Source organism: Vanacampus margaritifer, chromosome 1 (genome assembly GCF_051991255.1).
Source record: "Vanacampus margaritifer isolate UIUO_Vmar chromosome 1, RoL_Vmar_1.0, whole genome shotgun sequence".
NCBI classification, from domain to species: Eukaryota; Metazoa; Chordata; class Actinopteri; order Syngnathiformes; family Syngnathidae; genus Vanacampus; species Vanacampus margaritifer.
The window spans coordinates 54,437,825-54,465,623 of NC_135432.1; the positions used below are offsets into that span (position 1 = coordinate 54,437,825).

The 27,799-nt window shown below is 37.5% G+C and overlaps 2 protein-coding genes across 2 annotated transcripts in view; one reads left to right on the forward strand and one right to left on the reverse strand.

Moving 5' to 3' along the window:
- The window catches only part of dlgap2a (discs, large (Drosophila) homolog-associated protein 2a), a 174,841-nt gene extending 168,145 nt beyond the window's left edge, over positions 1-6,696 (forward strand). Inside the window, exon 17 of the mRNA XM_077559693.1 lies at positions 692-6,696. Within this exon, the coding sequence (XP_077415819.1) occupies positions 692-898 (207 nt within the window). The 3' untranslated portion in view covers positions 899-6,696. The remainder of the gene's footprint in view (positions 1-691) is intronic.
- A 1,764-nt stretch (positions 6,697-8,460) lies between these two features.
- mthfd1b (methylenetetrahydrofolate dehydrogenase (NADP+ dependent) 1b) lies at positions 8,461-27,263 on the reverse strand. The gene is made up of 28 exons (XM_077552130.1): positions 27,102-27,263; positions 23,771-23,855; positions 23,567-23,626; positions 23,435-23,488; positions 23,220-23,356; positions 21,775-21,875; positions 21,430-21,566; positions 19,629-19,740; positions 17,306-17,433; positions 16,984-17,081; positions 16,699-16,872; positions 15,545-15,681; positions 15,420-15,466; positions 14,951-15,058; positions 14,792-14,866; positions 14,595-14,697; positions 14,373-14,449; positions 13,480-13,620; positions 13,202-13,270; positions 12,981-13,092; positions 12,706-12,845; positions 12,305-12,346; positions 11,939-12,039; positions 10,457-10,634; positions 10,265-10,372; positions 9,882-10,034; positions 9,626-9,734; positions 8,461-9,338 (listed from the first exon to the last, which is right to left on the reverse strand). The coding sequence occupies exons 1-27, from the start codon at positions 27,137-27,139 to the stop codon at positions 9,645-9,647; spliced, it is 2,805 nt and encodes a 934-aa protein (XP_077408256.1). The 5' UTR covers positions 27,140-27,263; the 3' UTR covers positions 8,461-9,338; positions 9,626-9,644.
- Positions 27,264-27,799: the final 536 nt, after the last annotated feature.

The window sequence follows — 27,799 nt, forward strand, 5'->3', positions numbered from 1 at the left end:
AAAACCCGACCGAAAAGTATCGGCACAAACATCCTAGTAGTAGGTAGGAGTTTTTCTCTCGCTAGTAGGTAGGAGTTTTTCTCTCGCAAATCTGCCACTTTTTAAAGTGGCAAATTTGTGAGGTTTTTTTTCTCTGAATATTGGCCCCGCCCTCTAAAAAAACTGATTATACATGGCCCTAATACTATTCATAGTAAAAAGAAGAAAAAAACTAAAATTAACTAAATATTTAATTATTTAAATAATTAATTAATTAAATAAACAACACCGCCCTGAAAACTAACTCAATTTAACAAACTAAACTAAAAAATAATAATAATAATAATTCCAAAACTACTGTATAATAACCCTGCTCTGAGATGAATGTTTTTCTTCAGCTGGAACTAATGCCATAGTCAAAGTAGAGGGAATTATGAACAATTAATAAAATAGCTGTTAATGTTAGCATAAAAGGAAATAATGTTGGGGAAAGCTAGTAGTAAATAACAATGAGTACTGGTTTACTTATTTAGTGTCTCTTCAAAAATAACTCAGCTACACTCTAACTAATTAGCGGAGCGGTGAAAGAATACGAAGGACAATATTCATTTGTTTTTCTGCTCTGAATTTGAGCGGCTCGTTTGATCCAGACAAAGCGCCCCGCACATGTTGTGAAAGCGTCACCTAATTAGTTTGCTGCTCTTTCCCGAAGGCTCCAGCTCCAGTACCAAAGAAGACAATCCGACAGAAGAGTCTGGTGACAAGGGAGAAATCCTTGGACCTTCCTGACCGGCACCGGCAGGAGGCTCGTCGACGGCTCATGGCAGCCAAGCGGGCGGCCTCCTTCCGGCAGAACTCTGCCTCGGAACGAGCGGACAGCATCGAGATCTATATTCCCGAGGCTCAGACTCGACTTTGAGAAGTTAGGTTGAAGGGAAACTTGTTTCCCTGCTCAGCTAGCCTTTTTTCTAGACTTCTATTCTCTCCTTCTTTATTTATTGATGCCATCTGGAAAGCCATCCTCAGTGCCCCTCGCCAACGCCATCGGCCTGTAGGATGTGCCTCTCGTGCTGAAGTTAGCAGAGTTCTATATCGGACACGGGTTGACTAGTTTTCTCACTGCTAATCTGGTTACCGCGCTCTCATCCAGCATCATGCATGTTTTGTTTGTTTTTTCTGTGTTTTTCCAACATTTGCAAAGTGCCATTTTAAAAATGTAGCTTTGGGAAGCCTATTAGCAACCAGGTCTTTGAGCTACAAAAGAAAAGAGTATTTTAAATAGATTAGGGAAATTTTTCGGTATTTGACTTTTATTTCCCAAACTTAATGTGAATTGTGAAAAGTGCCAATGCTTAAGATACCTCAGTCAATGAGCCCCCGGCCGTATTGGAAATGCAGCTCTTTTTTCTTAAATTGGGTTGTGGTCATTTTCCATGGAATTAATTGTTGGCAAAATGACCTCATCGCCATGCACATTTGAAACATCTCTCCCATACATCTGACGTTCTTGTTGCAAGCTATCAAATATTCACGTTGACTTGAAACTCAAAACGTTGTGCCAAATTTTGCATAATGTGGTAGCAGTAGGAGAAATTGTATGTTTGTTCTTAGATCAAAACATGCTGACTGCACTAATGCACTTATTGCAAGGGAAATGTACAGTAATGGAACAAGAGTTATTTTTTATTTTCTCAATATCAGTTATTTAACATATATTTAACTCATTTGCTCCCAAAAACGTATAAATATGTTCTAGTTTAAATATTACCATGGTCCCAAAAGCGTATTTATACGTTTTTTTAAATGTTTTTTTTTTTTTTATGCTAGAGCATACAGAAGGCTTTGATGCAGCCTCTGAACAGAAGAGAATACTTGAAGCAATGGTAGTTATTACAAAAACGGCCAGCAGGTGGCAGCAGAGTATAAGAGCTCAACCAGGGCCATGTTGCAAAAAGCTTTTTTCTCCACTGATTTGTGAATAATGATGACTTAGCTATATTCTAATGCTAATTGCTGCAAAATGAAAACAGATGAAAGAAGAGACTCTTATCTTTCTTTTGGTAGGTTCCATGTTTTTACAGCAATAGAACAGAATATTCTGTGGGCCTTGCAAAATCAGTCAAAATCCAGTAAAATAGCCGGGAGCGAAGGGGGTTGCTTCAGTGAAAATGGCTGCGAGTGAATGAGTTAATGTACAGTCTACCCCACCATGCCCAGGGCTAATTCACAGTGCTCAAGCTCAGCCCAATTGTATCCTTGAGCGTGTCATGACTCGTTTTCATCCATAAAAAAGTTTACTTATACCACGTGTTGTTAAAAAGTCTCACCAAGTCGTAAGATTATAAGACTATAAGCTTGTGATTGCCAGTTTGCCACCAAATACCGTTTAATATTCATATTCACTTCATACTATTTTCTCTCTCTTGAAGTTAGCATGTTGAAAACTCGCTAAATTGTGTTTATCACAAATTTCTATCGGGTTTACACTTGAATGTTATGTGGCTCGTTGCACTCACTGAAGCCTCAACATAAAGTACACTTGCACAATCTAATACAATTCAATAAAATGCAACATTTAAATGGAAGTTCTGCCTTTACAAAGATAATATCGCTCAATCTGGACTGACAGAATGTGTTTGTCATTGTTGACAAGACAATACAAATAGCCCTTAGTGTAATGTATTACACTGTGAGATCTTAATATTAAGCATTTTGTTATATTAACATCTCTGTGACAGTTTCACTCAAATGATTATCTTTGTTCAGGCAGAATTGTATTCATCTTTATTTCATTGTGCGCTTGTACTTTTGGACATGTAACATATGTCCAGTGAGTAACTTCACATTCACAAAAAGTTTCTGATGAAGCGTTCTAATTCCCGATAACACATAAGAAAAGAGCAAGAGTCCACATTTTTGAGTTTTGGTTTATTTTCGTGCTGTTGTGCTGACAGAGACAAAGAGAAGGTGAATATGAGGTCAGTGACTGTGTTGACTTTATTTCACCAGCACAACCCTCCGGTGGCATATCGCACGTCTCATACACGCACGCACGCACGCAATGCACATGTTCTGCTTCAGCACTTTGAAACCGATAAGGACTATTATGAAATATATAACACTCACTGGCCACAACACATTTGGTACATATTCACAATGTAATCAGATTCAGTACTGATTAAAAAAAAAAAAGCATACATTCATAAACGCAACACTTTTGTTTTTGCTCCCGTTTTTATGAGATTGACTCAAAGATCTAAAACTTCATCCACTTACACAATATCACCATTTCTCTCAAATATTGTTCACAAACGAGTCTTAAATCTGTGAGAGTGGGCACTTCTTTTTTGCCGAGATAATCCATCTCACCTCACAGGTGTGCCATATCAAGATGCTGATTAGACACCATGATTAGTGCACAGGTGTGCCGTCGACTGCCCATGAAAAAAGGCCACTCTGAAAGGTGCAGTTTTGTTTTATTTGGGGGGGATGGACATGGAGCTTTAAAACATATATATAAATAATAAAATAAATTATTGGTTGCTAGTTTGTGGATTTTATCTATTGCTGGGTGGTTGCGTTAAAGTATTATTGTTTTTTTGTTTTTGTTTTATCATAAAGCACATTTAAAATCATTTATTTTTTATCAAAAAATATACTGTATATATGGATCTATGTCACCTTTTCAGTTCGTCTTTAATTCAAATTCCTTCATGTCATGGTCGCCTTCTCATTTGCATCTAACCGCTAGCAGGCGTCTATTTTCTCATCATGCTGGAACTTGAACTACTTCCTGTTTCAGTATCTAAGAATCGTGGGAAATGTAGTCCTACTAGCCGAACGCTGCAGGGTGAGAGCAAACAAAAGCTAAGCTTTCATGGTGGCATGTTTCCAATGTTACAATGTGGGACCAGTCGGGCGCATAGTAAACAACACAGCCAAGTTCCAATAGCTGCCGGGACTGCGCAAAAAAAGTTCAATAATGGTGAGTGGGTTGACTCGTCTACAGCTGTTAAACTGTCAACCAAGATAGCATTTAGCATTAGCCAAAGTAATAAGACAACCACCAGTCTCCAGATTGACTAGCGATGTTCAAACTTTGTGGACAAACATCCTACCTGATATAAACATAGCCTAGCATCGTTGCGCTAAAACTATCAAACATATAGTACAATTTGAATAAATTATTTAACATACAATGCTTCACTTATGCACAAAATAGACCGGTTGCGAAGAATGGTCCGAAAAATACAGTACTGTATCTGTATTACATTGTGCAACTGTACATACTGTTTCTACTTAAAAACCTGACTGACTTTGATTCAATTTGCGTTCCTGTTTTTTTAATTATTTTTTTTACATCAGAACATTTGATGGATTTGTGTCTCACTGCGTATAAAAAGATGTGCGTTAAAACCAGACTGTGTCTCTCCGTCAGGTGACACCATCTACACCTCACTTGACTTGAGAGACTTTCAACACTTTGACAGGAGCGTGTGAACGTGATGGCGGCCATTTGGCAGAGGCAGAGACAATCCCTTGCTGTTTGCGCAGAGGCAGGCAGGCAGGCAGGAGAGAGATAGACCCGACCTGACATATGCTGGCTTAGAAGAGACGCGAGCGGCGCGTTGGGCCCCCAAACTGCTGGCGTTCGGTGCTGTTGTGTAGCTGCGGGGCTGTGTTATGTGAGGATCTGCGCTGGGTATTTTCAGTCTGCCTTTCACTAGGCAAAGCAGCTTATGTAAGATTTTGGGTCCTTGGTGAGATCAAGCAAACAGCCGCACAGGACCCTCCGAAAGCTGCTGTTGATAAATGTATTGCTGAATCTTGCAAGGCCTTCGTTGTTGAATTCTATTGGGCGAGTTTCTCCATGGACTCCCCCCCCCCCCCTTTTTCATTGAGATGAGGGTCAAGTGAGAGAAATATCCCACTAGTCCAAACACAGCATTCTGATTAATATTGTGTTTGTGGAATATAAATTCAAGCAGCAAAAATCCAGCCTTTTTGATCCATCTCAGTGGGCGGCCATTTTGCCACTTGCTGTCGACTGAAAATGACATCACAGTTGCTCAGGGCTCAGGTAACGACCAATCACAACACACCTCACGTTTTCTGCGTTTGGTCATGTGACATTTGCAAGCTGAGCCGTGATTGGTCATTGATAATGTCATTTTTAGTTGACAGCAAGTGGCAAAATGGCCGCCTCCCGAGATGGATAAAAAAAATTAAATTTAAATCAAAATACTCTGTTAGAACAAAATTATTGTAAAGAATTTATTTGACTTATTTATTCTTTTACACAATGCACTTATTGTGGTGATCTCGCATGTGGGAAAGGAGAGACAGTCACCAATGCACTTTTCAGCCATTAATTGAATACCGGGAGAACATTATAACTCATCACCACAATGAGCACACTTACACAGAACCTGCTGCTGATCACAGCTCACATTCACGCAGACTCCCTGACATACACACACACACTACCATGTATTTTATGGTTACTTTTTTTGTGCATTGTAATGCGAAAGTAACGATTCTCAACCAATCAACAATCAATTGTCAACCCGACACGAGTATTTATACGTATCCTCGCCAATAAATCCTGGTAATTTGTACAGATGAGCAAACAAAAACCCGTGGCTACTATGTGAGGAAATACGGCACACCTGCATCGCACGCTTTGTTTGCAATATTGTAGTATAGAACTTCCCAGATTTCACCCCATTTTACCTCACATCCTCCGTGGCTGTTTTTGCCGGATGTGAGAAGTGGAGGAGATCCCCCTTTGGCAGGAAGTCACTGGCGTGATGATGAATTAATAGCAAGTCAGCCACCGTAACCTTGTGAAAACACCAAGGGCAGGAATGATGGTTTCACATTAAAATACCGGGACGGCAGCAATCCACTACAAGTGCCATTTTTTTTTCCACTTATCTGACACATTGTAAAAACATTACTCAGCCACATGTCTTTTAGCGGTTTTGCATAAGCAAATCCTCTCTACTCCATTAACGCACTCGCCGTCATCAATATTTTAGCAACCTCACATTTCCGCTTTCAACTGAAGAATCAGACACATGAGATGTTTATAAGGAGACATTTTCTAAATCAAAACGTTAGAACAGAAACTTGATTTCCTTGAATTTGTGAAACAATTCTATGAATACAAGGCAGAATGGAGAGAGAAAAAAAAGGTAGTTTAGCGAAAACTATTTTCTTCTTATGTATATCATATCTATAGTGTGGATGAATATGATGCCAAATATTCATTATTTGTAAAGAAATATATATACATAGAGATATACTGTACGGTATATAATTAATTCTATAATATGCTCCACCGAAACATAACTATTTTTTGCTGTTGATCTTGTTCTGTTGTCACTTGCTTTCGGAATATTTTATAAACTGATATGATGGCATGCAAACTGATTCTGAATGTAGACTATTTTATATTATGTATTTATTCATTCATTTTATTTTATTTATTTGTTATTGTCATTTTACTGATGTAGCCTACATTTGTTATATTTATTTATATCAGATATATGTTTGTCTTTGTGTATTTATTTATGTATTTGATTTTATTTATGGAAAGACCTGCTAAAGGAGTTTGCCTTTTTTGAGTATGTAATTTAGTCATTTTTGTCATCATCCAATGTAAATGATTCTTGCGATTAAATTTTTGGACAAAAATAAAAAAGTTTGAAACACTGTGATGATTCTTGATTACGCAGCAATTGTAATCATTTTAAATTTAATCTTACTGCTAAGCAACTGTATACACTGTACGCACAGAAATATTTCAAGCCTAACTTAATATTTATGTGATTTTTTTACATGACAGATTCCCATTTACTTGTGTTTAGATCATTTTAACACAAACTTACCAAATAAACCTTATGATACATATTCATTAGTCTAATAAAGCCTATTTATTTGAAATCTTCAGGTTTATGTATTTAGTGTTAATAAAGTGTAATTACTCTAAATTAATAATAATGAGAGTATTTATTTAAAATATATAAAGTATATTGTTTGAATTGCATAATAATCAGGTTACCTATACATAATAAATACTGTATACCGCTATGTGAAAATCCCTTATATCCATTTTTGGCTTTTTTTTTCTTTTCTTTTTTACATTTTAATGTTTTGGGGGTGAAACTAAATGCAGACATCCTAAAAAACATTAAATACATAATAAATACTCTCATTATTATTAATTTAGAGTAATTACACTTTATTCATACTTAATACATAAACCTGATGAATATGCATTTCAAACAAATAGGCTTTGTTAGACTAATAAATATATATATATCATACAAGTTTTATTTGGTATTTTTGTGTTAAACTTATAAAAACGAAAAAAGTAAGTGGGAATTTGTCATGTAAAAAGTTACATAAATCTTAAATTAGGCTTGAAATAGTTCTGTGAGTGTAGGCAAAATGTGTACACTATCTGCTAAACGTGCAGTTTAAGAGAGAGAAAGAACTAGGACTGCTTTCAGAGTTGCTTCTTAAGTGAGACAAAGTGACTACTTGGCATTTTATATTCAGGACATGGACAGAATAAAATGTTCCCTGTGGCTTGATTTGTCTCTGAAAAGTCATGATTTTTTTTTAGGGTTAAATATTTGATGCACAATTATAGCTTGTGATTCATTCCGTTTTTGTGTGTGCAAATCTCATTACGTCATGTTGTTTAGTCAAAATTATGACCAAAATGCACAGTGGTCTCCATGGTTGACACTAAATGCAGAATTTTAAACACAGGTTCTTCTTGACTTTGAATCTTGTTTTGCAATTCTGACAACCGTTCTTGTCAATCAAACGTAACACTGCTATTTATTCCAGACAGCTGAGAATAAAATACTTTTGACAAGCATGAGGGATGTCACCTTGCAAAACATGGCTCCTTTGAGGGCTCTAGTCGCCACAATACATAATATAACATCGCCCCCTGCTGGCTAAACAGAAACAATTCTATCTAAAATACCTGTGTGAATTTTGTATGGATGACCATACACTAGTGCCATGTAAATTATTATTACCACCCCCCCCCCCCCCACTTATAAATTTATTATTTTTCATAGTTTGCCCACTTTAATGTGAAAGATCATTAAACAAATGTAAAGATCAAATAAAAATGCATTTTTGCATGTTAATTATGTAAAAAACACATCTGAATGATTCCAAAGACTTTTGAGAGAATATTCTATGGACTGATTAGCTAAAAGTTTCAATGTGAAGGTGTGTGTCTTGTTACATTCCAAATGTAACACATCAACAGTCAAACATGGGTGTGATAGTGTGATGATCTGGGGCTGCTTTGCTACGTCAGGACCTGGATGACTTGCTGTAATTGGAGGGGGGGAGCGGCTAGAGTCTATCCCAGCTGACAGGACGAACAACCTTTCACATTCACACCATCACCACTACCAACAAATCAAACAAAAAAAGTAAAGGAACATCTCATTTTGACAAAAATATTTTATGGTCCGATTCATCACTTTAGGCACTGTGATACATTGTTAGAAATATTTATCAATTAAGGCAATTAAAAATACAGGCAGTCTTTTTTATTTTCTTTCTTGAAATGATATGGAATGTTTTTAATAAGTGATGGTATTTAAGTAGACTTGGCGTTATACAGTATTTATCACTGATGCGACAGCATGATGGTTCTTAAGACAAAATTGTTGATGTCCAAAAGGTTCTGTAGCCAGGCAACGATACCGTCATTTCTTGAGAATAACACACACACTCAAATATTATAAACCCGCCCTCAACATCACCCTTCAATTATACGGTCCCCAGATTATGCGCACAGTAATTTGATGGATTGGGACTTCTTGACACCTTTTTTTTGTGCAAAGAGAATCTCCCTTACCTTGCATAACATCACATAAGCGAAGAAGAAGAAAAAAAAATTCTGAATATGCGCCAAGTGTCTTCAAAGATGATTCAGTGTTGTACAAATAGCTATATGGACACTTTTATACAAAATACAACATTGAGAATGACATATTTGATTAAATTTGATATATATATATATTTTTTTTGTAACATTGGACATTAAATATTAAATATATCGGAATGAAAGTGCACCTTTTTCACAACTCCTGGGTACCGATTTAACGTCTAATCAAAGTGAAAATTAAATTTTTCTCCATGGACCTATGTATAATAACTCCCTCAAATTTTGGATTATTTCCTTTTTTTTGGGGGGGGGGCAAAGAAATGTGCGTTTATCTCAAGAAATTACGGTATGCGTTATTTACAGACAAGAGTCAAAGGTGCTTCCAGTTAGATCTTCATTATGACTCTGCTTGGGGCAACGGTGTACCACCCTGGAAAATAAATAAGAATAAATAAATAAAAAAACACAAACAAAACATTACTGATAAATCCTGAATACGGTACTGTGCATTGTTTTTGAGTGAAAATAATTTACAATAGGTTTTCTCCTTTGTCCAGCTGTTATCACGCTACTTACTAATTCAATGAGGATTCAAATAGACAAGTGGTGCCATTATAACTGTGAGGGGTATTTTTTTGTTTTGCCACAAATCTGGGGGGGGGGGCCAAGAATTTTGCATCGTGCTGCATGACTGATATCGGCAGGACATTTTCTTACCAGCATCCAGTGCAGGAGCTCAGAAGAGCCCGTTGACCTGTTCAGTCTCAGGATCCAAGTCGATGTCATAGAAACAAGGCCTGGTGGGCAGGCCGGGGATTGTGGGCATCTTAAAATAAAAAATAAAAATAATTGAAAAAAATAATGATAATAAAAAATCATTAAAAAACCCATTTAATGATCCGCAGAAAAAAATATGGGATATTAATTGATGTTATTCATAGGCTTAAAAAAGTACATTATAAATTAAACTAACCGTGCCAATTAGCGGGAAGAGGAAGCCTGCGCCAACACTTGCTCGGATGTCTCGGATTGGCACAACGAAGCCTGTTGGCACGCCCTTCTTATCTGCCTCGTGGGACAGCGACAGGTGAGTCTTCGCCATGCAGATTGGGAGGTTGCCAAAACCCTGAGAGGGAAAAAGAAGTTAACAAAAACATGGTTTTGCCACTGCAAAGAAGGTGGACATCTAAAACAAAACAAACAGTGAACGAATTTCCACTAAACGAGGACAAAAGTTGCAGATCCAGCCGTATTCACAATTCAGATCTGTTTGAATTCATGTTAAAAAGGTATAAACGTTTTCATGGTCAACTTGAGATGATGGAAAGGAGCAGATGTTGTGAGCTGCAAACAAACCTGTTTGGTATAGAGCTCCACTTTGTGCTGGGCCTCCGGGAGAAGTTCAATATCATCTGCTCCATAAATCTTCTGGGCGATGATTCGGATCTTGTCGGCAATAGGAAGCTAAAAATGAAGGGAGGATATACGCTAAATGAATTGGCTGAACACAAATGCGCAGACGTGGACATTTCAGTTCACGCACTGTACCTCCAAATCGTAGAGGAATTTGAAGCTGCTCGGGGCCTCCGAAGCTTTCCGGACAGCCTGTCCGAGAGCAAGCGCACCCGCTCCACCCTCGGCCCAGTGGTTGCAACGAACAGCGTCGAAGGCCCCGGCGCTTCTGGCCATGCTGCAGACCAGGTCCAGTTCAGCGTCAGTGTCGGTCCTGTGCAGCAACAATAGCATCACCCATATATCGAATGAACGGATGCTTTATTTCGGAACAAAGAAAACAAAATACAAACATCCCTTCATAAAAATCAATAAACCAAAGATTATTATTGCCTATCCTATACGATCCCATGAGTCACATAAAATGACAACAAAACAAAATAAATAACTACTACACTCACTTTATATTTCCTAAATGTTTTACATTTTATCACTATAAGCATTATTTTAATTTTATTTTCTTCATCAGTCTGTTTCACAATTTTACACCCAAAAGTGAAACATCGGTAGTTTACTTTGGTCCTCACTTTACATGTTTCAAACATAAACAAACTCCTTAAATTAGAGTTTCTTTCTTCTCATTTAAAGAAATAGAAAAAGGTAGGCATTGTTTACTGCACGAAAAAGAAAAGTTGAAGTGTTTTCATAAATGAAATATCCATACATTTTTTGATTCTCTGAAGCCAACTTTATTCATTATTCTAAGGTTATTTAATAATTGGGTCTATATTTTGTTTTAAATTAGGAGTGTCAGGCGATTATTATTTTTTTATCGTAAATAATCACATGACTTTAATAGTTAACTCACAATTGATCAAAAATGTTATATCTGTTCTAAATGTAAAAAAAATTCCCCCTAAGTTTACATACTCTTGTTAACATAAAAGTGGAAAAAAAATGTTAAACTAATAGAAATATGACTGCATCTTTTAGTCATTGATACTGTAATTTCATAATTCTTAAAATGTAGTTAAAATATAACAGATGCACTGTACTATAAAAAATGAGTGTGATATTGATTTGTGTTGGTCATTTTTCTGCCACTAGATGGCATAATTGCATTTGTAAGAAGTTGGTGACAGCTCAGTGCATTTTTCTGTTCATATTAAGAGCTATCTAATCTTTAATATGAAGTAACTTGTGAAATTCTGCACATTTAAAAAAAAAAGTAAAATACAACTTGACCCCAGTCTCCACAAATATATGCATTTTTATTACATTTATTAGTGCTAAATTTGGACGTGTCTGCTGCGTTGCGACTGGAATTCCCCCAGTAAAAAATGAGTGGTGTGTTAAAGGAGCTCAAAATTAACTCAGTCATTTTAACACCCTTATTTCAAATACATTTCCCCAACATTCAACAACAATAATAACTTAGATGTAAATAGTTCCTTTCAGGAGACTCAAAAACTCATGTGGGTAAATCATCATCATCGCTAAAGCAGCTACTAGCATTAGCCACCATCTGATAGCCGGCCAGCTAGACAGCAAACGTTGACGAAATGAAGAAGCACTTACTTGAAAGCGTTGACGGCCACCACCACAGGCACACCAAAGTGTTTGGCATTCTCAATCTGCTTCCTCATGTTGCTGCAGCCTTTCTCCAGCAGCTCAAGGTTCTACCCGCATAAACACACACAAACACACAAAGCTACTGTATGTCTGCTTGTGGATCTGTGTGCATTTTTTCAAGGTAGCAACACATAGTAGCTTCTTTTGTATTCAACGCGCGCACACGCTATACCGTCACCTGTTTAGGAGTTTTATCAGATCATAACGTTCTCTTAGAGAGAGAAAAAAAAACATGAAATGTATCTGTAAAGGAGAAACTAAGCATACATTAGCCTCTGTGAGTGGGAAACATCAAGCAGCAGAGTATATTACCTCCTCAATATATTCCTTTGGTAGAGGCATTCCGGCAGTAACCTAAAATGAATGAATGAATAAATGAGAGTCATATCTATTCAATAATAGAATTAAAACACATTGAAAGTCATTTTAACATATGTTTACTCCAGCTTGCCTTCTACAATGTTAGATTAAGGTCAAAGGACTAAATTGTCCATAGATGTGACCGCAAATGTGAACGGTTGTTTGGCCGCTGTTTACGTCCATTGCGATTGGCTGGAGACACATCAGCTGGGATACGCTCCGGCACGATAACAAAATGGATTAAGTTAACTGTTTCAGTTGGGAAGTCATTGTGGCCATGCTGTATAACGTGTTAGTAATAAGTAGAAAAGCACATTTGAAAAAAATATATATGGTGTTGAGGGAAAACACACCGTTGGCCCTCCGCCGTGCATCTTGAGGGCTCGGACAGTGGCCACCAAAACCACCACGTGGGGTCTCAGGCCCGAGTATCGGCATTTGATGTTGAAGAACTTCTCCATGCCAATGTCAGCGCCAAAGCCAGCTTCTGTCACTGTTTGTCAAAATGCACAATGAGAACAAAATCAATCAGATTCAAAACCGGAGGGTACGCCGAATTATGCTGCCAAGAATAAATTAAGAGCCCACAAACGCACAACATAAACCGGAACCGTCTTTCTCCACTTACCAACAAAGCCCTCTGGTCCAACCAGTTTCAAAGCAATTTTATCAGCCAAGATGGAGGAGTTGCCGTGGGCGATGTTGGCAAAAGGGCCAGCGTGGACAAACACAGGAGTTCCCTGGAGAATTTGAATTAAGACAGCTCGTTTGCATGCACTTTACCCCTACAAGTCTTTCACTCAAGTCATAAACGAATTAGTAGCAGGTAGGAGTTGAATTTTCACCCACCTCCAAAGTCTGCATAAGATTTGGCTTGATGGCGTCTTTCATTAATACGGTTAGTGCACCACATACACCCTTAAAGATATAAAAACAACATTGTCATCTTGTCCCTTGTGATGCAAATTTACAATAATACCTTGACTCAGCTCAATAACTAGAATTCATCGTATATCAAACTGATAAATACAAATATCAACCTAGCGACGGCTTGTAACTGAAAAACAATAGAAGTCAAGGTCGCACTGTATTCCTAATTTTAGAAACTTGATGCTCGAGTTTCTGACCAGGTCTTCAGTTGTGATGGGCTGCCCGCCACGACTGGTGGCCACCACCATTTTGGATAGCCGCTCACGCATGTCCTCGAGGCTGCCGGTGAGGGCGAGCACCGCCATGATTTCACTGGCTACGGTGATGTCAAACTGAGCCTGGAGGGTAACAGACATAAAAAAATAATAATTAAAAAGCATGGATTACTGGTCATGTGTTGTTGTATACAGACGCTCCCCTACTTACGAACATTCGAGTTACGAACAACGGTACATACGGACATTTCTGCGCGTACAGTATGTCGAAAAATGTTCGGGAAGAGATGCTGTAAGTTAGATTTTGTATTGCGCGTAGTGCTTCTTTCCGCCGCTAATACCGACGCTTGGCGCTGTGAGAGCTCATTGGAGGCTCAGCAACGTGTCGAGGAGGAGGAGGAAGAAACGCCGGTCCCCATGAAGCCGATTCCAGCGACGACGAAGAATCTCTCATGATATAAAATCCTCCTCTATCATCTCCTTAAGCATCGAGTACATCTTCCAAAAGTAAGTTAAACTTCATTTTATTTATCTTATTACGTACATGTACATACTGTGTGTGTCTCTCGCTCTCTCTCTCTAACATACGTAGTACAGTACAGTACTGTACGTATTCTCTCCATTTTATTAAAAGTTTTTTTCAGTACAAACCAATGCAGGTTACTTGTACAAGCCTTAAACATACTTATATAAACCTTCAATATACTTATATAGGCTTTAAACATAAATTATAATACAAAATATAGCACTGAAGCAACTTACGAACAAATTCACCTTACGAACGATCGTCCGGAACGTAACTCGTTCGTAAGGTGGGGAGAGTCTGTATATGCACAATTACTACCACTCTGTATTTTTTTTTTATTTTTATTTACCTCTCTTGTAAAGCCCTTTTCAGTCGGCGACTGTCCAATTGTGATCTTCCGGAGGAATCGATCATTGGTGTCCAGCACTACAGGTACGAAAAACACAATTGAATAATATCTTCTTTTTTTTTTTAATTAATACATTATTTTCAATTAAATTAATGTTTAATTTAATATTATTATTAATAATTTATATATTTAAATTAAATGATACTTCTGGTATGTCCTCACCTCTCTGCCATGTCACTGAGCTTGGGTCAATATCCAAACGGGCAAAGCGGGTGATCTCATCCTCAGTCAGAGTGGTGGGATCCGTTTTGTCGATGCCTAATTTCTACAAAGAAAAGTGCAAAGTATGAGTGAGAAGGCATTGCACTGAAATGAAACACAGGTTAGGGGAAGCAGTGAAAAATAATTAGAGCAAGTACTTTTAGTCTGTTGATCTGGACCGGGGAGAACTTTCTCTGTCCTCCACTGAGGGGGACCAAGCGACTGTACAGAGCCTTGAGAAGCACACAGACACAAAGACAGCACTGATTAACATCATATATATATTTTTATAATAACAAACAAAAGAGAGGAGCCACCTTGTCACTTTGTGTGGCCTCATGGAACATGCGAGCGTCGATGGCAGCAGCCACCAAGTTATTGGATGCTGTGATCGCATGGATGTCCCCAGTCAGATGAAGGTTGAACTTCCCAAAAAAAAAAACATTTATATACGATATGTATACAGCTGGCGTCACAAAATATGCATTTCAAACCAAAACTACAAGTATCCCTTTTAAAATGGGCCAAATTGAGAACCACTCCAAGTGTGGGGGTGTGAGCCTGGCTTTGGCTAATATATTAACAGTGGTGCTCTAGCGCCATCTGGTGGCAACCTTTCGCCATGACAACAATTTGAAGTAAGTTGAGGATCTTCATTTACACTTTGCTGCCATCTTGTGTCATCTATAAGTAATCAACCCTTTGAAGACATCTGTCAATTACTCACAGATTTTTGCTATTTGAGCTTTTTATTTTTTATACTCGACTGGCAGAGTTTTGAAGTACCTCTTCCATAGGAATGACTTGAGAATATCCCCCTCCTGCAGCGCCCCCTATAGACATAAAAGAGAAACTCTTGAGTAATAAAATGTGGCACTAAAAAGTTCAATCTCAATTTGCTCAAAGATCACCTTTAATGCCAAACGTGGGCCCCTGCGAAGGCTGCCGGACGTTAGCGAAAACATTCAGCTTCATGTGGGCTCCCAGCGCTTGGACCAGGCCGATGGTGGTGGTGCTCTTTCCCTCCCCCAGTGGAGTCGGAGTAATACTACATATGGAAAATCATGTCAGTGAGATCTGTAGACTAGTGATTCCCAAGAAGTGTGACTTCATAACAGTGTGATTTAAAAAATAAGGTTTGTTTTCAATAAAAAATAAAAACAACCTTTTTGTGTTAATATAATTATTTTTATCGATCCATCGATAATTAAGAAAAAACGTTTTTTATGAATTTCATTTAACATAAATACATTATTAAATTTAATTTTAAAAAAAATAATAACGGCAGTCTTTTATTTAACTATTAATTTGTATTGGCAAAACACAACATTTATAATGTACATTGTTTATAGATACAACAATGTGAAGACATCCTGCACTCACACAATCAGGACTTGAAACTTGAATACAGACTGCACTGTGATAAATGATTTTTTTTTTAACATAGTGTTATTGAGGCTAACATCTTTAGATAACACAGAGTGTGCAATTAAACTTAACATTTTTGTTTTTTTCGTGGGTGTGTGTTTAGTCCGCAGAGGCGGTGCGGGGATGGATCCGCTCCTAAAGACGTCAAAAAGTGCAAACAGCTCGCTTTCTCAGGTTGGGAGAGAGGCTGGTGCTTGGAAAGCAGAATGACCTAGAATTTCTCATAGAGGTGCGAATGAAGGAAAACACCACTTCAGTCATGTTTTTGTTGAGGAATTAGCAGTTTAACATGGCTGAAAGCTCAAAAAAGTTGATTTTTCCACATTGCTGACCCCCTTTAACTCTGGTGCCTCCTGCAGGCTTGTAAGTGCTACTACATGTGGTAGTAAAATGCGCCATTCTCACAACAGCTTATGTAACATAGTGTCAGGCTTGGGGAGTAACGGAATACATGTACCGCCATTATGTAATCAGATTACTTTTTTTTTTTTAATAAACTCTTTAATATTTAAAAAGCATGTTAGGATAATAATAGAATAACTATGTTGTACATTTAGCCAAGAACAAGCAGGCATTTTCAAAATCAATACATCAAGTCAGAGTAATGTGGAGGGGGGGGGATAAAAGTAGAACATACCCGGTAACCACCACATATTTGCCATCCGGTTGCGCCTGCAGCCGCTTGATGATGCTCAGTTGGACCTTGGCCTTGGTTTTACCGTATAGGTCCACCTCGTCTGAGAGCACACCAACTTCTTTTGCAAGACGGTCGATGGGCTTTGGCACACAGGAGCGAGAAATCACAATGTCGCTGTGAAAGTAGCCAAAAAAAAAAAAGATTTATATATATCATTAAAACCATGTCAGATTATTTGCGCATATAATTAAATGTTTTGTTTTGTTTTCTGTTTAGGTGACGAACCTTGGCACAGGCTTCTGAAGATTGAGTTTGGTATAAGAAATAGTCCACTTTCCTGGTTGATGGCTCTCCAAGAAACGCTTTGCACTCAGAACTGTATTCTAAACACACACACACACACACACACACACACACACACACACACACACACACACACACACACACACACACACACACACACACACACACACACACACACATTTGTCTTTCACAAAGTCACTGAAAATGAAGATAATTTCTTCATGTCTGCAAAAAGTAAACCAACTGTAGCGAACATTCTTTAAAATAAAGTGATTCAATTTAGTAGTTTAAAAATGAACCTTACCGCCATCAGCATGGCCACTGTCATGGGTCCGACCCCTCCAGGTACTGGCGTGATGAAGCTTGCTTGCTCCTTGGCCGAGTTGTAGTGTATGTCGCCCACGACGCGCTTGCCATTGGGTTTGCTGGCGTCTGCAGAAAATACAAATATGTCATGCAACTACAACACACCTCGTAAAAAAAAAAAAGAAAAAAAAAGAAACAACGCAACTGAAAATGTAAAGTAGTGATGCACCGAATATTCGGCCACCGAAAATTCTCGGCCGAAAATGGCTATTTTTGCATTTGGCCGAAAGAATATGGCCGAAATGGGATGTTGTGGTGGTGGCAAAAAAAAAAATGCTGCAAGCTAGCATCTGAATCAAACAGCGAACGCGGGGGTGAATGTCCGCTTTCTACCGTGAAGTGATGTGTCGGTCACGAACGAACCGGCTCTGAGAGCCGGATCTTTGACGTGACCGACGGGAGCCGGCTCCTGACTGGGAGCCGCTTTTTTTTTTCTCTCTCTCTTTTTTTTCTCTCTAAAGCCGCATTTGATTGGTGAGTATGTGTGTGTGACGTCTCTGTGTCTGCGCTCAGCGCTGAGCAGCAGAGGGGGGGGGGGCACACGACAGCACGCTGCAAGCAGTCACACACACTCAAACACGAACGGAGGGAGGAGACGAGAGAGAGGAGGAGAGCGCTTGTATAAACAAACGGAAAGGTAAAAAAAACTGTTAAAAAATTAGTGACAAGAGAAAACGCAGCAATATATGGACACATTTCAATACAACAACTGACAAAACTAAGGCAGAGTGTAAAGTCTGCAAGACTAAAATTTCATATCGGGGAGGCTGTACAAACAATTTACAGCGGCACATGAGAAGAAGAAGAAATAGGATCACCCCCTCAAAGTTGAGGCACTTGGTTTTTCTGAATGTAAATCTAGACTGAAGAACACTGTTTTCTGGATGCAGATTTTTTCTTTTATTTTTATTTTACACATTTTAATTTATATTTTGCTGTGCAATTCTGTTTGTCTGTTGTTTCACTTGAAAATTGTTATTGTTAAACCTTATTTAAGTTCATTTGTAAATAGTTAAATGTTTCTAATTTGTTTGCTTTCTATTTGAGTTTATAAATAAAAGTGTATTTTATACAACAAACATTTGATATAGTGCATTTTTTTCACATTAGTAATTCATATTCATGTTTTAAATTGTTGTTGGTAATATATTTATTTAAGCGACAAAAAATTTAAAGAGCCATTTGGGAGCCGAAAGAGACGGCTCTTTTTAGTGAGCCGAACCAAAAGAGCCGGAATTCCCATCACTACTACCGTGTGAGTTTGCACCGGTCGGTCGCAGCAGCTCCCGGGGGGTCATTACGCACGTCAACATTAAAGTCGGTCGAAAAAAAGACAGAACTGCCGTGTACTGCGGTACAGGTGAGCCACTCTTTCTAAAAAAAATTAAAACAATTATAAGAGCCCTGTTAACATTTTACTATTTCATTTTATATTTTACCTCTTTTGAATTTAGTTATAGTTGTGAAGATGTAGATATACAGGTAACTATGTTAACTCAATATAGCTTGATGAGTAATGCTTTTGTCCTCTTTGTTATCTGTTCTCCTTTCCCAGAAATGAGAAAGTTAATAAGTTTCTTTTATTTATCTAAGAAGTCTAGTTTCTGCTCGTTAGAAATCCGTTTTTTGAAAGTTCAAGGACGAGCTAGTATACTGGGAGAAAGTAATCTGATTTTGTACTTGGGAGGAGGGGAGAGGCGTTTTCTAAAAAGTTCCGTGTCTGAGAGAGACGACACACATTTTGGACAGAAACATGGCTTGGTGAAATTCCTTTGTGTCATCAGAAGCTTCTGATTAAAAAACCTTGCAAGGACCCTCTTCACGAGATCTCAACTGATTTATTTGAACACGCAAAAGATTACAAAAACAGGTAATCTAACAGCCCCTCAAACGCTTCCCATTTTTCACTGGCATCCCGGTAGCCGTGCTAAGTACTTTAGCTAATGCTAGCACTATTGCTATCAACACTTTTAAACACGGAAGCACTTACCGCTATCTCCGGGTGGCGACAGCCCTGCACAGGACGCTGTGTGTGACTTTGCAGTCCGTTTCAATTTACATCGTGCTTTGTTAAAATGCCACTGCTAAATAAATATTTTTAAATAATATTATAATTATAATAAATAAATAAATTATAATAAATGCAATGATAGTAAAAATTGGCATAATTATTTTTTTCGGTTTCCGGCCAAGCAATTTTCATTTTCGGTTTCGGCCAAACATTTTCATTTCGGTGCATCCTTAATGTAAAGGCAAGGAACCTGTAATGAGATTGATGCCACAGTCTATAACTACTGCTCCTTTCTTGATCCATTCCCCTTTCACCATCTCTGCTTTCCCAATGCCAACGACGAGGATGTCGGCCTTGCCAACCTAGACGCGAGCATAAGGATGAATTGTTATCAGCAGTAAAGATAATGCAGTAATAATAAAGGGGGTTCTCGGTTTATGTTTGTGTTCCGTTCCTACAGTGACAAAAATAATTGTATGAAAATACTTCTAGTCCAGCAACTAACTTTTCTAACCAATCTAGTGAGTTTACTCCATGCTAAGCTACTAAAGACATGCAGAATCTGTTCGACATTGTTTTTCTTGACAAGAAAAGGAATTTAATCACAAAACCAACCTCGCTGAAGATTACCAAAGATATGATGCCGGTTCAAATGTTCTAAAAGCAGTTAGTCATCAACGGGTTGAAAACTTTTGACATGAGGCATCTGCTTCCAAGCTGATAATATTTAGCTGAAATCACATTGTCTCGTCATTTTAACTCATTCACTGCCATTGACGGCTATAGATGTCAAAAAATTATTTGAACTATTTCTATTAGTTACACATTTTTTTCCCACTTTTGTTAACAAGAATATGAAAACCTAGAAAAAATGTATTGTACATTTAGAATAGATATAAAAGCGTGAGTTAACTAGTGAAGTTATGTGAATAATTACAATTAAAAAAAAAATTATTGTAATTAATCGCATGACTTCAGTAGTTAACTCGCAATTAATCACAAATTTTATATCGTTTGTAAATGTACAGTAAAAAAAAATCTAGGTTTTCATACTCTTGTTAACAAAAGTGGAAAAAAATGTGAAAGAGTTCAAAATAATTTTTGACGTCTATAGCCGTCAATGGCACTGAATGAGTTAATAATGTCATTCTCATATGCTTTGTGTATAAGGAAAAGGGAAAAAAATCATTAGATTTTGGCTTATTTTGAGAATTATTATTATTTTAATTAAAGCGGTAATTGACCGCGTTTTCTTGTGCCGCAGGACCACATATCGCTATTCGGCAAACTACTTCATTGAGCACCATTAAATTATAAATATTATATTTGTATTATAAAAATGTGTCATATTAATTTATTTGAAATAATTTTGTTTAATACTTTTAAATAATCTTAATAAAGGAAATAATTCAGTCTCATTTAATTGCATTGTTAATAAAAAAAAAAATTACTAAATTTAATAAAATACAAAATAAATATTTATTGTATGTAAAAATGTTTTATTTTTTTATTGTACTAGTTACAATAAATATACCAATTATTTAACACGATAAATGAATACAACCTAAACTACAAATGGATACATTTTAATTTACCAGTTTCAGTTGGGGGGGGGCAGCTAAATTAATAGGCGATGGGCTGGATTAAAGGCAGTAGTGACGTTCGATACCACTTCTTACAAACTGATAGCAGTACGAGTACTCAACTCTCGAGTAGTCACCGATAACCAAGTACCACTAGTAGTTTTGATACATTCAATTTCCCCAAAGAAAACAATGATAAATCATTTTAAAGAAAGAGCTACATATCCCAATATAGCATGAAATTAATTAACAATTTTCTATTCTTCTAATTTCTAGTTCCTGATTGTATAACGGCCACAAGAGGACAACTGATACATCACAAGTACCGACACCTTGAAAATACGGCCTGGTATCTGCCCGATACCGATACCTGTTATCGGTACTCACCCATCCGAGGCCTCAAGGCTATATTTTGCCCACCCTGATTTAGAGAATACTTTAGAGCTGACATGTGGCAGTTGCCGTTACCTCTTCAGCCAATTCCACAGTTCGGGAATGACATGTGGTAACGGTGGCGTGGTTCCACAGCAGAAGGTCATGCATTGGCGCACCTACAATCTTGCTGCGACCTATCACCACCGCTCGTTTCCCTGCCACTGACACACCTGCGAGGAAGCGGCAGAGGAAAGTCCGTAAGTTTACCATTTTGACAGCAACATCGCCCCACGCCAGCTCGTCGCTATTAGCCGCCGTGGGCACTTTTTTTTTGGGCTTTCGAATTTGTCAGACTTATGAACAACAATCCTCTCTGTGGTGTGTCAAAACATTTTTGTCACTACAGGGTGTTTAGGGATGTTATCTTGCTGCGCTTACCAGTCTGTCTGATCAGTTCCATGCAGCCATTTGGAGTGCACGGGGTGAAGCATTCGCTCAGGTCGCCACGAGACAGCTTACCAGCATTTATGCTTGTAAGCCTTAGAACAGATACAACACACAAACACATATCAGGACTAGAGCTGTCAAAATTATTCGATCAATCGATAACTATTTTCATAACAGAGTAATCGTTTGGAGCCTTTATTTTTTATTTACATTGTCCAAATCCTCTGATTTCAGCATATCAACAGTACTAGTTTACTGATTTCTGTAGTACTTCATGAAAGAATACGGATTATCTTCCGTATTAAATCAAAATAAGACATTTGCAAACATCTGTTTTTACTTTGGAAAACAATGACCAAACCGGTAACACAGTACAAACTCAATCTCCCCTCTTTTTTTTTTTTTTTTTTTAAATCACTACAAGAATATGAATGGCGAAATAAACACCAATCGCTGGTAATAAACAGTAATCAGGGGGAAAATGCTTTTGTAATGCATTTAAATGCGAAATTCAAATGAATCAGATTCGCCGATTAATCGATTGAATAGACGTTAGATTGATCGATTCGAAAAATAGTCAATAGTGGCGGCGCTAATCAGGACACTTACTATTATTCTTTTCACATCCATGTTTTTTGCATTCATTTTTATCATGTACTTTCCACAAATAAAATATCCATGCATCAATTTTCTACCATTTTTATTTGATCATTTTATATATATATATATATATATATATATATATATATATATATATATATATATATATATATATATATATATATATATATATATATATATATATATATATATATATATATATATATATATATATATAAGGGGTGTTTGAAAAAATCGATTCGGCAATATATTGCGATATTACAGCGCACAATTCTCGAATCGGTTCGATATGCAGCCAAATCGATTTTTAAACATCCATTTTTTATGGGAATATTCAACAAAACATCTTACTTAGGGTTAGGATTCACACATTAAGCATGGAAGAATGTTATATTAATGGAACATTAAGCCTTAATATTTTATTCTAGTGCTGTTCAAACATGAAACTGACTGCAACCTGTTTGTTAAATGCAGTGGCTCAGTTTTAAGCCTGAATTTTCAGATAAATAAATACATTTTCATACAAATCTTACAGTGTACATTTAGATGTTTACTAATTAGTATTTTCTAAATTTGAGTAAAAAAAAAAAATCACAATAATCACTTTATAGATTCGTATCGGGATTAATCGAATTGAATCGTGACTATGAATCGTGATATGAATCGAATCGCCAGGTACTAGGCAATTCACACCCCTAATATATATATATATATATATTAAAAAATGGGGGGGGGCTATCTGAATCACATAGACAGAGCTAATTAACAATACATATTAAAGTGAATCAAAGAAGATGACGCTCTCCTGTGCTTACCCATCTACATCCTTCTCTGGCGCCACAGCATTTGTCACCTTCTCGGTGTCAATCTTGTGGACCGAATCTAAGGGCAGCTGGACAATGAGGCCGTGGAAAGAAGAGTTCTCATTCACTTCTGTGATATTGTGAAGAATCTGCGGGGGAGAGAAAAAAAAAAAACTTCTCCATACTGTCTCACATTTAGGTGTTGACATGCAAGACCTCGTCCTCACCTCTTCCTCAGTTGCCGTGTTGGGAAGTTTCAAGTGCGTGGCATTTATTCCAATCTAGCCAACATGACAAAAGAGGTCGTATTAGATACGACTGCAGACATCTTACAGGAGAGTGGGAATGAAAACACTTGCCTCAGATGCGGCCTTCAGCTTCATGCCAATGTAGAGATTGGAATCATCACGATCCCCGACCTATGGAGACACGCAGCATTGCTTTAAGAAATACAGAAAACGGACTTCTGTCATCCAGATCCCACGTGGTAAATCATGTTAGTATGAATGAGATGATCCCCCCCCCCAAAAAAAAAACAGTTCACAAAGCAACTGATTATTAACCTGTAAAATCACGAGACCAGGTTGGAAGTTGGGGTCCTGAAGCTTCATCTGTTCTACATCCTTCTTCAAGCTCGCCCTCACTTTACTGAGGAAAAAAAGAAACACAAGCACAATTTACTTGATCAATCTTTGTTGAGAAGCAGGATTTTATTACTTTTTTGTATTACTTTCATTGGGTATAGTTATGTATGTAGTAGTTTCTATTTATTTGTAATTGTTCAATATTTTAAATTGCACCTAATATGTAATGAATATATAAGATAGAATTACCATAAATTACGTTCCCTTCCGTTGTGGAGGTTACATCCCAAATCACCCCCGCAATCAGTGAAATCTGATATAAAGAAATCGGGGCCGGACTGGCACAAAAACAATTGGCCCTTGCATTTGGACTTATGCCCACCGGCCCGATTCCTGACCATACCTGTCTAACACATTATTCTGCCACTGATATCTTGACTGATGTTGGTTCAGTTTACTGTCTATATTCAAAATGGATTAATGGACTAGTCCCTCTAAATTGTCTCTTGGGGTAAAATGGAGGAAAATAATAACTAAAAAGCACTGCATCGGACCCAAAAGACGCCGGCCCACCGGGCATCTGCCTTTTATGCCAGATGGCCAGTCCAGCCCTGATAGAAATACACTATTTAATCCCTCGGGATGTTTTTAAAACACTTAAAATGATTGGTCATTGTTTTTTTTTTGGGGGGGGTGGGGGATTTTATGTATTAAAAGTACAAGTGGTGTTGGTACTTCGTAATCGTATTGGGATGGTGAGGACTCAAGAGTTGAGTACTCGTGCTGGTATTGGTCTGAAAAAAGAAAGTGGTATTGAATAGGGGGGTGCCAAAAAATTGATTCTCATAAGAATCGCGATTCTCATATAGTACGATTCAGAATCGATTTTAAATGTCCCAAAATCAATTTTATTTAAATTATTTTATATTGTCTGGCCTTTGTCTGTGTGTGCCTTTATTTGGAGCGCTGTTCATGTTGTACCCGATTTGGCCACTGAGGGGCAGTGTGGTTCCACGCGGTCTAATACACTGTTAAGTTGTAGCCACATTAGAGAGTAGAAGGAAAAAGTCACGATCAAGTCATTCTAATAAAAGTTGGTTTTTTTTTGCAGTGTGGAGCCGTTCTTTTGAGCGATAACGGTGTCGTGAGTAGCGCGCTAATTAGCATTAGCGAGTCTGGAGTAGATCATTACAATTCCTTGCACATCCATAGATTGAAGCAAAAATCATTGTCAATCAAATCATTTTGAATCAAAAATCGTTCTTAATCGAAAATGGATTCTGAATCGAATCGCAGACCCAAAAATCGGAATCGAATCGTGAGACATTCAAAGATTCCCACCCCTAGTATTGAACATACCTAGTCGTTGAATACTTTTAAAGCAATACAAACACATAATATATTGAGAGCAGGAAAGAGCAATAGATATTAAAAAAAATCTGTTAGGGACAACAAAAACTGATATACAGAAGTGGGGGTTTGTTGTACCATATTTTTTATTAATACATTTAGGGTATATCTATCTTGGTTCTTATTCTGGGTTGTAAATGCAAAATCAGATCACCTAAATCCACCAAACAATGACCCTGTTGTTGCTTTTTAACCTTAATTACTTAATGGTGAGGGAAATCGGGAACAAAGCTGATTTTCATGTTGAGGCAACAGATAAGCCTAAACTAAGTCAGCTGAACCAATCAAAGGTCAAACGCACAAGACAACGGTGACGCTGGACTTCTCTGGACTTTATTGTACTTTACAGCAGTCAGACTATTGTTATCGTTTTCTCCATGTGAGCCAAACTCAACACTGATTGCAATTGTTCACTGTTATCTTAACCACATCAGATGAGAGTGGGAGACGGGATATGACTTTTAAAAAGGGGTGAACTAATTTAACTAGGATGGAGTGAGCGTGATGCTGCACGAGTTGCACACAGCAAGTCATTTAATGGCTCTTGATTGCACATGCATGACAGCGTTTACTCATACCAAGTTAGCAGGGAAAATATCCATCTTCGGCTGGCTATAAATGTGATTAAAACAACAAGGTGGTTGATTGTTTTAATTATTTAAAAAAATAAATGTTATTAGATTATCCTTAGAAGAATACTTACCTATCACAAACCCACAACAATGAAAACGACATCCATGTGTATTGAGAAGAAAAAGTACAACAGGACTGACTGCCTGTATGCATTTTTTAAAATGTTGATAACAAGGAAAGGAAATTAGAATTTGGCAAAGTTGATTTAAGTTGAAAGCATCTAAAGCAAGAATTCTGTGCAAGACAAATTTCCTTCAGGTTCTCCAATTATGGAACAACCTTAGAAGTTACCTGAATTGTGTAGTTCTCTATTGAGATTCAGAAATTACTTTTAAAGCAAAAAAATAATGCAGAAATATGATTTAATATTAAAAATAATTTTGTGGGGGTTTTCTACAGATTTGTTGACGATATCCTGGATTTTTATATTTTTATTTAGTAATTGGCATTGCATGTTTCATGGCAAAACTATGAGTTCAAAATCTACCAGACAAATTCACAACAACAAAAAAACAGCAATAACACAAAAAAAAACAGGGGACCTGAGTAAATCTAATTTAAAGCCAATCATGGACAGTGCCAGAGTCACAGTTCCTTCGTGAAGTAATTAATAATCAGCTATTGAGTGCTTGGCTGCCAGGTCTTGTGACTGATTCACAACGTGCAACTAAAGGTTCTGACTTTCACAAGTGATGTTCCAATTATTGCTTGAAATGCATTTTAATATTAAACGTCATTGTGTTACGACAGACGTCACCAGCAGACACATGTTTCTGATGAACAAACCATCTGAGGTTACCTGGCCAAGAGGTCAAAGATCAGATCACTACTACACGAAGTTGTTACACAATACTGAAACAGTTAAAATCACCCATGGCACAGTAATGCCTGTGGTAGTCAGTATTACATAACAGTCGGGTTTTTTAATCGCTTTTCACTAGATTATGACCTATTTTTTAAGAACAGTACAGTATGAGGATATTCATTCACGTGGTCTGCACCTTGCACAAGACGAAACAGCAATTCATTTACATTGGCGTTCATTTACATACTGCAAATATAGTTTGAATAAATGCATGATATATCCGGGTATGACGCGCAAAAAAATCATTCTAACTGTGCAGTCGTGATGAAAAAATGGATTAATTTGTCTCGTGGAGCTGCCTATTTAGCCAGCACACATGACAATGCCGCGCTGGGCTGATAAAAGTTAGCACAATAAAAAGCACATGACATGAAAACACACGCACACACAAAGAAGACTTACGCCGAAACCTCCTTCCCACTTATGACTTGTGCTGGCATCTTGGTGAGTTGACAGAGCACCCAAATATCGTTTCTCGTACAACACGCACTTCTTTGTAAATATATGCCTCAAAACTTTTTGGACGTAAAGTGAGAAAAGTGACGTGAAGAGCTCTACTCCTCTCCTCGGGTATCCCGGATTGTACTCACTTTGACCAATAGGCGTGAAGATGGGAGTAAGAGGCGGGGCTATGGTATGACCGTCAATACCTGACAACCAATTGGGTGCTTGCTTTAGCACGCCTGCAGATTCTATCCACCAATTAAAACCATCCTCTTCGATTTTTAACAGCCATTGGTGCTTAACGAAGGGGCGTTTCTTCAATGTCCGAGTAATGTCAGCAGATGGCACTAATATTTTGAGATTTGGGTGTTTTATTCAACATGAGTCAAAACAAGTGTGGTGGCTACATTGAGTTGCTGTTAAACATTATAAACTTGAGTAGATAGTAATTTTGCATTAGAAAATTGTGTGTGGATGTGCTCCAAAAGTATCTTATATTGATGTCATACGTTTATGATTTTTATTTTTTTTTACCTTAACAACTATGTCAACAAATATGACATTCCCCACACAGCCCTCGAGAGATTCCTCATAGCCGTCCAATTCACTCAGCTGTGGACAAATTCTTCTGGCCCAAGTTAACAAATTGCACAGAA

What these genes read in the sequence shown, in the direction of transcription:
- mthfd1b (XM_077552130.1), bottom strand. Translation starts at nt 27,139, where the DNA reads ATGCCAGCACAAGTCATAAGTGGGAAGGAGGTTTCGGC. An exon ending in CTGTGGAATTGGCTGAAGAG is followed by an intron (nt 19,741 to 21,429) that starts GTAACGGCAACT and finishes GCTCGCGTCTAG; the next exon opens with GTTGGCAAGGCCGACATCCT. An exon ending in TGGAGCTCTATACCAAACAG is followed by an intron (nt 10,035 to 10,264) that starts GTTTGTTTGCAG and finishes TTTCCCTCTCAG; the next exon opens with GGTTTTGGCAACCTCCCAAT.